Below are 11,810 nucleotides of genomic sequence, written 5' to 3' on the forward strand. Positions count from 1 at the left end.
GATTTTTACTAAACTTTTTATAAATAAAATTGATTGATTGATTGATTGATTGATTGATTGAACTCTAATTGGCAACTGGGTGGCGCTATAACAACAGAAAAATTGCTTAAAAATGGCTAAAATGCGACCGATCGCTGTGGCTCCCCCTGTGGCCCAATGTTTTTTTCCTAATATTTGGTAAGACTAAGTCATGGTATGGTATGCTGTACATAATCACGGGAACTGTCAGTGTGTCATTCTGTCAGTCAGTCATTCTGTCTGTCCCACGTTTTTCTACTCACTGACGTGGTCAATCTATGTGAAACTGCACATAGGCATTGAGGATTGGCATAGGTAGAAGGTGACAAAGCTACCAATGGGTATGGACTTGTATGACAATATTTGGAATATGATACAGGTCATGTAAATTCATAATTAGGCCTTATTCCAAATGTAGCATTCTCAGATTAAGACGTGGAATATGCCGATATTATTCATGTTTCATGAGCATTCTCTGGACATGTATACATGTTAGTAGCACATTTGGACAATGCGTCTCAGTTCGTGTTTTTACTAAAGTTTGCGAAATACAGCCTCTTGAATGTTTGCGGTCAGATCTGTGCACACAAACCAACAAGTTTGCAAGGCTGGGGTGCCCAAGAGAAAAGCCCGAATCTAAATGGAGCAAAATGGGAGATGCGCCTCCAGCTGGCCACTTTTCTGTATTTTGACGTGATAAACGACATGTGAGGGCACGTTAATCAGAGTATGCATGGCTGCATGTATATGGAAGTTTTAGTGAAATATTCATTGTCATTAGTCATGTAAACAGCTTAGGAGTATTGTCTTTTTTGGAATAAGGGCAAAAAACAAATATTTTGCATATATTTTTATGTAACTGTAGTCTGTGTCACCTCCTGCACTGACACTAATCAGAGTCATGTTATAGGTTGTTGAAAGCTTTTTGTAGATAATGCACAATGCTGTGTTTCTTGCGAAGACACTCTGTTCACTACATGCTCTGTGTCATGTACATCATTGATGTTTTTCATACCATGTAGCAGTATGTTTCTATACCTTTTGAATGTATTTCCTGGTTTCCATACAGCCATTGGTTTCCATTGATTTAGGTGCTGGATAAAAATCACCTTGCTGAGCCTTGAAAGCTATCTATTTGCTTTATATCAGGACAAGAGATCATATCTGCTCTGTGTTTGACTCTCTCAGCTGATACTGTATTATAGTGCCGAGAGAGGCCACATGAAATGCCAAAAGCAGCCACAGAGTTCTTCATAATAGGTTATTATGAGCTCAAATGTTAAATTCTCCTTGTGACTCATCAGAAGAAACGAGCTGAAGAAAACTAAGCCAAACAAAAAAAGAAAGTTCCCATCTAAAACACAATTTACCAACACCGTACTAGTGAAACTGATTTTGTAAGTACCTTTGAAATTGTGATTAGTTTGTTATACATACCTTTAATCTTCTCGTTTTAAAGTTGTTAATGTTTTCAGTGCATGCCAATGCAGGATTGATGGACTGATTGGTTGATTGATCGGTTGATTGGTCTGAAAAGTCTGTTGCACTGGTGTAATCATGTGCTTGTCGGAAGCGTGTGAGACTTGACGCTGAAGTGAACAGTAAACAGCAAACACAAGATGCAATATGTTGTCCGAAGGTCTAACCTTGAAAATAAATGAGAAACATAAACACAAAAAGACTCATTTAACATTGATAGCTTCTTATAATACACTGCAGGACATAATAAAAAGGACTTTTAGAAGCATACGCCTACTCTAATAATCTTGTACAGTACATGGAGTTTATGTTAAGTGTATTTCATGTTGTGTTGTTTTTTTTTTTGTTTTGTTTTTTATGGTTGTTCCAGGATTGTCGAAGGTCAGGTGTCAGTGGTGAAATGGACTTCTTGTCAGCATGGATTGTATCTCCTTTGGCTCTACCCTTTGTCTGCCTCATCTGGGGTAAGAGAATCAAATGTCACTGTGGAGCTATCATTACAGTAACTTTGGCCTTTTCAAGTCCCATCCGTGTACAGGCCATTCAGCTGAGCAGGGGCAACCTTGACTTTATTGAAGTCTTAAATGACTTTCCACTGTAACATAATAGCTGCCATGTGTCTATGTGTATGAGTTGCCTTCTCAAGTCGTACAGGTTTAAAGTGAGGTCTTTGCTGTGAATATAAGTCAGTTAAACAAAGCAGGTTAATCGTATTTCTTAATCTTATACGGTGAAAATCGTGTCCAAGATAGCACATTTGCTGCAGTGATAATGGGCTTACTGTGGCTTCTGTATATGCTTCTACTTTCACTTTAGCTTTTTTCAGCATCTGAGCATCAGCTGGCAAATTAAGGTGGTGAACAGGATGAACTATTAATATCATCTTTGTTACCTCCCTCTGTTGTTATTGCTTAGTCAAATAGGAAACCAGAAGCTTCATCTTTTTCACTCTCTTTTGCTGGGGGATCATTCTTCCTATGAACAGGTAGAAAAAAACATATTTTGTTAACCAATTTATTCATGGTAACAGGGGCAACTCAGTCTCAGGGTATTAGCGTTTTATGCAAATAGCTTAATCCGAATACCGCCTAAACTGTGGTATGGCCAACAGGGTTACTCCATGTGACCATAGTGACTTTTCTTCCAGGGTTGTTGTTTAGCACGTTTTAGCCCAAGGGAAATCTGTCCAATGTTGAGCAGTATAGTGCTGTGCATGTTATCCTTGGCAGTTTTTATACACTGTGTATGTCCCTCCTAATCTCACCTCCAGCATTGACTAGTTTATGCAGAAAATAAATAACACCGACATAATTTCAATTCTGCTACTGGGTATAATGTGCACAGTATTTCCTGACTAGTTTCCATGGTGATCATCACAATGGCCTACAGTTCAAGGACTAAACATAACCCTAAGTGTTGTGACAATATAGTGGACAACATGATCTTCATCACGTATACACCTTTAATACTGGAGGTGCATACTGTAGCTAGAGAAGTTTACATATTGTCCGCAAAGATTTGGGTACTGTTAAACAAAGTATAGACAATAGCTTAATCTTAGAAAGTAAAAATGAATGTAGGAGTCAGGTTTGAGAAAGTGCATGCATATATAATTGTAGACATCTGCTCTTGAATAAAGAATGGAAATCAATATTTCACGACGGACATTTTGACAGGTCATAGTAGCAAAGCGCAGGTGTAATTAATAACATTAATTAATGATGGCTGCATTCCGTTTAGGTGCTGCAGCTCCAGCACTCTGTATGCTTATTTACTAGCATGGCTTACTGGAACACTAAAATAGTCTACCTGTGCAAATGTGTATAAGTCAGTTCATTCAGATAGGTCTGTTTGTAGTTAATAATGTTCCTGTATCAACAATGGATTCAATTCTTGTAATGTGAAAGGGAACGCTCGCAGTGAAAAAACTCACAGTGACTTACCACTTGTCCCTGAAATTCCCCTTTACAGGCCCAAAAAATAATAATAATTAATACTCACTTTAGCTCAACACTGTGGTCACAAATGGCAAAATGCAGGATAATGGCCATTGATGATAATGGAACATTTAAATCCCCCTTAATTTCATCTGACTCAGTTGGTTTAAAGACACAGACATCATCATTAGGCAACCTCACTGAGAGAGAAGAAAGTGGTGGAGTGGGACCACAAGCAGGACACAACAAACATGGTGAGGTATTAACTTGATTTACATTTGTGAGAAGGCATGCTTAAAGGTAGTGAAACAGTAGCACAAGCAGAGAAGAGTCGTGAAGTCAGAAACTAACTCAAAAATACCAGCTGCACAGCAATGACCTAAGTTTGCAAACATTAGCTAACACTAGCTACCATGAGCTAACTTACTTTAACATTGAAACCAGTTCACTGTAATACTTCAGGTAAAGATGATAATGTTCTTTAGCTCTTGATCCACTCCTTTTCTGTTATACCGAATACCACGGGAGTCAAAGATAAGCTTTCATGGAACCTAAATTTTAGGTAGGCCTACGTCACCATGTTCCTTTCCCAAACCTAACCTACGCAACTTTACATAAGGTACACAACTTTACGTAATGTACATAACTTTACGTTAAGTATATAACTTCATGTTGAGTAAGTTACATGATGATGCTCAAACATGTTTCTTTTCCTAAACCTAACCTATGCAACTTTACATAAAGTACGTAACTCTACATAATGTATGTAACTTTACGCAATGTACATAACTTTACGTTAAGTAGATAACTTCATGTTGAGTAAGTTACATGATGATGCCCAAACATGTTTCTTTTCCTAAACCTAACCTATGCAACTTTACATAAAGTATGTAACTCTACATAATGTATGTAACTTTATGTAATGTACATAACTTTATGTTGAGTTACGTACTTTATGTTACGTGATGAGGCCCAGACATGATTCTTTTCCCAAACCTCACCTATATAACTTTACATAAAGTACGTAACTTGTTGTGTTGTTAATTGTTAATTACGTAACATGATGACGCCAATCGTTGGGTGCTAATTCGTTAGATGTCATATGTGCCATTGTATGCCTATTTTTGCAAGATTTTATACAAACCGTTGTATGAGGTTGTTCCATGGATGTATAAAGAGCACTGGATATAGCCTTGGAGGTGGGGCCCCTGTTTATTCCTATCAAAATCGCTCAGTGGTGCATGTAGCCCAAAAAGTTTGACTGTTAGTTATAAGATTATCCAGATCTTCCCTATCCACAGGCCCAACAAGCGCATTAGTGTTTCCTTTAATCCCACTTCCTAGCCGCAGTCTCGGGGCTGGTTCTCATGAATGACCTTCAAGATGTAATTCCATGGTTTGGCCACTATGTCATATTGCCTTCAAAGTGCCGTGCTTTTCCTGTATCCAGCTCTCTTTGTACATCAACAGGCTAGCAACAGCAACAACACTTGTCCTCACATGCAACTCTTTTTCTCTGCCTTTTTAACTCCAGCACCAGCAGGTCATTGTTATACAGAACATGTCCGACAACATTATTTCCCAATTTACTGTCTTACACTCCTAAGCACTGTGGGCTAAAGCTTAAGTGTCAAAACCCCTCGTTATAATAAACTGAGCAAAAGTTCGATCTATTGCTCCTGAAAGTATCTTATTATAGTTTGTGCTATTACTTCATTTAAAAGTTACATGCACTCACATTAGCACATGAATAGGCTTATCACTATGTATAGTAATGGTATTTGGTATTTCTACATCTCAGAATAATACAGTATAACTATTTCAGAAGCCACTGTAGATTGCTGTTGAGTATTCATTTATGTAAACTGTATGCAAATGTGCTCTTGTGTTTGGTTGTTTGTATGCATCCTCTGTAATGGCCAATCTTGCCCTTCATATTTGACGTGAGGTGACTGGTTCAGCCTTGATCTGAGAGCTCTGCCTCTCACTCATGTTGTCAGACGCAACAGAGCATGCACTTCACAAACAACTTGGTCATTGCTTCAATGAAGGTCAAGATTCAAACAGCCTAGCGGAATCAGGCTCGCTTCTCTGTGGGGCATTGTTTAAACGAGAGTCATGCTTAGATATTAGGCATTAATTGGAGTTTGCGTTTGGCTCCTTGAACTGAATTTATTCATAAATCCTTATGTATAATAATCATATAATCCTAGCCCCAGTGTTAGAGGCTCATGGGTGGCCTGTTTTAAGGTTACCTTCCTGACTCAAGTGCACTGCACCACAGAATGTCACCTAAGAGCCTGGCTGAAGGATGGCCAACCCCACCTATGACAAACAAGGGGGATTAAAGTGATAATCATTACTCTTCCCAGGAGGAATTAGCTGGTGGGACATCGACATTGAAGAAAAACCGCAGGTGAACGAGGTCTCTGATACCCCATGCTTTTTCCCTCCGCCCAATACCCTATCTGCATGGCTGAGGGGGGATTTAATTCACAGTAATTACTTTATTGACTCATTTTCAGGGCCGTATCACTGCAGTTTCCCATCAATAAAACATATGCCAGGATGAATAATGTGGCCAGACACAATGGGGTGCCTTTTCAGACAAAAGACCACAAGACTGCATCCCTGTGGTGTATGTTTATGTCATGCTCCATCTATTCCTTTTTACTTCCTCTGTAACACTCCTCACACATACTCAGCCCTTGTTCTTCTCCACCTCAATACATTAAATCCCATCACACCCCTGCCCTGCTCTACCATTCCACTCCAACTCCTTTCCTCCTCCTCCTTTTATGTCCCCAGGCACGCAGGCCCAGCAGGCCTTCAGGTCTGAGCCCAAGAACCTCACTGTGCGGAGAGGAGCCACAGCTGTGTTGAGGTGTGAGGTGCTGCGGGCCTCAGGGACTGTGCAGTGGGTGAAAGATGGCCTCCTCCTGGGACCACAGAGAAGCCTGCCAGGCTTTCCACGCTACAGCATGATTGGAATCCCCCAGAGAGGTAAACGAGGATACTCACGGAATAAGGTCTATGGCCTATTGGGCTTTGATGGACCTATTCAAACTAAATAAACAAACTTAGATGATAAAAGCACCACTAACAAGATGCCAGAATTAGTCATCATAAATTGCATACGGTTGAAGAATGCCAGCGGTTTATGAGTTTGGCAAAGAATAAAAACTCTCAGATGATCCAGTCAAGTCGAGTGTTATTAAAAACACTGGTCAAGGTAAAGCTAAGCTGCTGTGTGGGCAAGAACATGGTGTCAAATGTGAAGAGGGAGCTTAAAGATGTGCCAAAGAAAGCAACACAATAATATGCTGTCAGTATCAGACTCATCCTTCATACTTCTTTATGTTCTTGTGACATATAGTTCAGGAAGCAGCGCAGCGCAATGTTAGCTACTCTAAAAGTAAATGCATTGATGTTGTTGCTATGGCTTCGAAGTGCTGTAATAAAGCAACACAGACATTACGGGAACCTTATGGCTCACTGGCTCTCTATACAGGGAGCATCTGGGGCTGAGGAGGTGATGTGATTGTCAACAGCCTCTCACACATCCCCCTCACTGTCACTCACATGTTAAGACAAAAAAAAAAAAAATTAAAGCAGCAGAGTGTCAGCAAATCAGTGAAATGTGGCAGGGAATAAAGTGCGATGCAGAATCTGCAACACAGTCTATAAAAAGTAATAGCCAATTAGAAGGCAATCCCGAGTAAGAGAAGAGCATCTGTTCCTGATCAGCCCGCAACTAGACAAGCCGCACTTCGCTGTTGCACAGAGTGGGAGACCGGCAGCGACACATAAACACTGCATAGACGGCCATACGTACATCATCCATGCTTATTAAAACCTAGAGTTTATATAAAACAAACATATAAATAAACTAAGAGGTTGTTTGTTTGTTGACTTGTGTTCAGTGAGCAAATTACGGTAAGCATTACAGCGGGTGCAGAAAGGGTAGAAAAAAACCCTCCTGCCTCTTTTTACTTCAACAGGGACAAAATAAGAATGTATACACTTGAACACAAGGACCACAAACACACACAAGCTGTCAAACACTCATGAATAAACTACCCATCAGCGCAGGTACACTTTACGAGGAAAAGAAACTGCAGACTGATGTATGCAATCACTTTACACTGCACCCAAAGAGCGAAATCATTTAAGATGGCACTTGACTGCACTTGATACTCCACCAGTTTTCACTGATTGTCACCATCAGTGATGTTTATTGATGCTTAAAAAAGCCTGAAATCACACGTTCACGAAAAGAGGAGAGGCCAGCGCTGATTTCAACATATACTTACAGTAGATGTAGCACCCTTAGTTTTCCCAAGCAGAAGCAATAATGTAAATGTGTATGGACATGAGCCCAAATCTGGGATTTCATGCATCTGTGCGCAACAATGTGCGCTGTAAAGACAAACACACAGAAGAACAGATAGAACAGCTTGTTCAAGGCACCAAAGCATTAAGGGAGTTTTTCTTGATTTATTTTCAATGATTGGTCAACAAGGTGTAATTTGATTATAGTACATGGCAAGCAGCCAGTCAGTTGGGCAAAATACAATTACAAAGACTCTTTTTACATGACATCAAATATACTGCCAGTGTTTTATATATTTCTTTACTAATCAACAAACTAACATCCAGTATTTATAAATTGCTAAACTTAAAGTCTGTTAACAGTTTGTGACATGTTGGTAACACCAGAATGTCTTTGCAAAGAAAGTTTTTTTGTAAGTTTAAAGAATATTATAGACATGTAAACCAGCAAAATGATTCTTTATTCCCACAGAAAGTCATACTGAACAGCTCAGGAAACAGATGTGATTAAGACCCTTCAGTTAGTTCACACCTGTCAGACATTAACACTGCATAGACACCTGTCACATACAGCAGTAGCACAAAACACCTGAAGATATGTAAGATTTCTGAAAGGATGAAGGGCTCTGTGAAAATTGTGGCATGTTTTCTGCAACATACTGCCTGATTTTCAAATTACAAACAGACAAAAAAGAATTAAAGAAATATTGTTTATAGTCGGCTGACTGAATGATTCAAAAGCTTTGTCAGAATCAAGATCATTTATTGACACTGGTTAGTTTTCTCCTTCTCTTTCCTTCTCTGTTTCGAGTGACCTTTCCCAGTTATGTAAAAATGTGTTTTAAGCAAGTGGCGTCCTCTGAGGTCGGAAATTGAAGCCGACGTGCAAGTGCCAAAAACTGCAGTTCCTCTAATGGGCACTTGAGGCCGCCTCTAGAAGCAACTCAATCCCCATAGACCCCCATGTTACAACGCCCAACTTTATAGCAGAAATAAACATGTTTACCCTGTGGTGCAGAAAATGGTTTTGGTTTCTATAGCTATTTTCAGCATTTATGACAACTGTACGGGGGTGAATTTTTATACTATTCACCTGGTATGTATAATTAAGGGTGTGATTGCTTTTAGTGACAGGCTGCCCATCACCACAGTCTATAGCCCCTTTCCCACTGGACAAAAAAACCCTCACTTACATCTGGCTTTTGTATTTAATGTGAAAGGTTACAATTGACCTTTACTCCCAAGAAAAATTACTCTATAGTCAAAAGTAATGGAAGTACCAAGTACCACCGCCCGAATGAACACACAAATTTTAGCCCCTTTGCCGGTGCGATGCAATGACAGGCCGCCACAGAATAAATTCTGTCCCCATTCAAGCACTATTCAGTGCCGAGTTTGAGAGAGAGATGTAATAAGTAAGAGGTACTGTATAAAAAGATGTAGCCACTGTAATGGTGTTTTACTGGCCTCCATGCTGCTTTATGCTGTTTATTAACTTGTTTACTGGCCTGTCAATGACATCGAACATGAGATACCACTACAAAAAAGAAAAACTGAAAGGATAGTGCATACTCGTCTACTGCACTGTAGCTCAAGTCTACTGGCAGTCTGTTGAGCTGTAATTTTGGTGGCAAGGGTCAGACCTTTGCCTGAACAGTGTCAACAAAATGGTTCAGTGGTGTGACCATAATGCTCTCACACTCAACACACTCAAAACAGAGGAGATCATCTTTGGAGCCACACGATACCTATATTACTCCAGTCATAATTCACAATCAACCCATAAAGCAGACATCATCATTCAGATACCTGGAGGTACACGTAGACAGTGCATTGTTCTTGACTTACTATGTGGACCTCATCTGCAGCAAGGTTCAACAGAGGATTTACTTCTCAAGGAGCCAGTAAGGAAATCCTCAGTCTGATCTTCTGCTCCACCATACAAAGTATGCTGCAGTCCGGAGGCTCAGTCTGGTTCAGTGGCCTCTCAGTTCAAGTGAAAACCAGGATTCTAGGGCTCCTGGGGATCTGCTCCAAGGTGATGGGTCACACCGTAGAAAACATCTCTCAAAACAACTGCACTAACCGTACCCTCAGACTGGATGATAAAATCACCCTGGACCCTTCTCATGTCTGACATGGGGAGTAGCAGCTCCTGCCCTCTTGGAGGCGCTTTAGGGTGGCTGGCTGCAAAAAGGATCAGTACAAGGACTCTTCGTCCCTCACTATATAACACTGCTCAACCAATTAAAGGGAAAGTATAAACCTAAGGAAATGATCCCCCCCAAACACACACACAGTCACACACAGTCAGACTCACACATAGACTTGCAATCAACAACACAACTTGGATCATGCGGCACACACATGCTGTAAGTGGGTATGGAATGTAGGACGGATATAATGTGGATCTGTTTTTCACACATAACAGTGTTTGTCAGAGGGGCCTATGGTTGCTTACTGTATATTGTCTTTTTGATAACTGCTGGAGGGCGACCTCACAGATGTCTTTGATGTGTTTTTATTTGTTTTAATACCCTTGGGTTGATTGCTCAGCGCTGGTGGAAGTGAGAATGGATAATAAAGTATTATCTTATCAAATATGGTCACTCCTGGATCCAAAAATCCAGGATGGCAACGGCCAAAATGTCGAGGCTTTAAAACAGGAATCCATAAACCAGTGGGTGACGTCATGTTGGCCACTTTATTTTTACACAGTCTATGGTTTCAAGCTTCAGGGCTTTTACACAAATGCAGATATTCTGCGTAGGGGAGAATATACACCGATGATGACCTAATGGCTATGTAGATGTACTGTATCCACAAATTTTGAAGGCCCTAGCTGAAATAAATACAGAGTAGTGGACAAATAAGCAAAATGCATAGCAGCCAACCACCATCTCCCCTACCATAAATACACACTCTCTGCAACTTGATTGCACTATTTGTGAGTAATTCCAGGAAAGAGGAATATGATTAATAACTTCAATGTCTCTCTCTCTCTGCACTCAATGATAAGTTAGATGTGAAAATTGCTTCTGGTTGGTGTTAATTATCTTGCCAGCTTACTTGACACATGCATTTTTAGGCCTGGGTGGTTGTCAGACCAAGATACTATTTTGCACGTTAGTAGGCTGTGAGCCAGAGAATCAGTAGCTAGAAAACCAACACTGAACATCATCTAATCCCCACAGGTTATGGCAATGCATCAAACAAATCAAGCCCCGTTGGCATGCCAGACTATCAGAAGAGAGATACAGAGAGAAGGACTCTGCCTGGCATCAATTAATAGACAGTTTATTCGGTCGGCGTTGTGAATCCGGGATTGGATTTCATTTACCATGCTGGAAAGTCATTCTGAAACAAAATGCCTCTGCTATGAGTTTAGACAACCACTTGCATGTCAATGAAAATGCCTGCAGCAGGAGGTTCTCAGCAAGTGAGATGTTTCCATTTTACAGAAATACAAAAATAGTCTATTTATAATCAAATCAAATACCCAGACATCAGTAGTGGAGCATATTACTGTATTGAATTGAAATGCCAGACTGTCATTGTACAAATTGCTTTTATTGTTAATTTTCCCATTTCCCAAGTTGAAAATTGCCTATAATTCAGACACTCTGAAATCAACACAGAAGAAATTGGGCCTGCAGGAGATACTTATCGATATACATGCAACAACTCTGAACAGCGAGTGTTATATTCAGTGGAGAGTGAACAAGAAAACCAAATGAGCTTTTATTCTTTGTGATTATTAAGACATCCTTATCTTATCCATCCTCCTTTATGCTGAAAGGGGCCGGCTGAGGTGGTTTGGGCATCTGATCAGGGTGCCTCCTGGGCACCTCCTGATAGAGGTTTTCCAGGCACGTCCAACTGGTAGGAGGCCCCGGGGTAGACCCAGAACGCGCTGGAGGGATTATATATATCATCTGGCCTGGGAACGCCTCGGGGTCTGCAGGAGGAGCTGGGAAATACTGCTGGGGAGAGGGAAGTCTGGAATGCCTTTCTTAGCGGGCTGCTCCTGCAACTGGGCCCCGG

General features: G+C 40.5%; 1 protein-coding gene across 1 annotated transcript in view; it reads left to right on the forward strand.

Annotated features, from left to right (window-relative positions):
• The window catches only part of nphs1 (NPHS1 adhesion molecule, nephrin), a 57,587-nt gene that overhangs the window by 3,585 nt on the left and 42,192 nt on the right, over positions 1–11,810 (forward strand). The window contains exons 2-3 of the mRNA XM_050045707.1: positions 1,868–1,961; positions 6,243–6,437. Of these exons, the coding sequence (XP_049901664.1) occupies positions 1,898–1,961; positions 6,243–6,437 (259 nt within the window). The 5' untranslated portion in view covers positions 1,868–1,897. The remainder of the gene's footprint in view (positions 1–1,867; positions 1,962–6,242; positions 6,438–11,810) is intronic.

The sequence above is a fragment of the Epinephelus moara genome, chromosome 6 (assembly GCF_006386435.1).
Source record: "Epinephelus moara isolate mb chromosome 6, YSFRI_EMoa_1.0, whole genome shotgun sequence".
NCBI classification, from domain to species: domain Eukaryota; kingdom Metazoa; phylum Chordata; class Actinopteri; order Perciformes; family Serranidae; genus Epinephelus; species Epinephelus moara.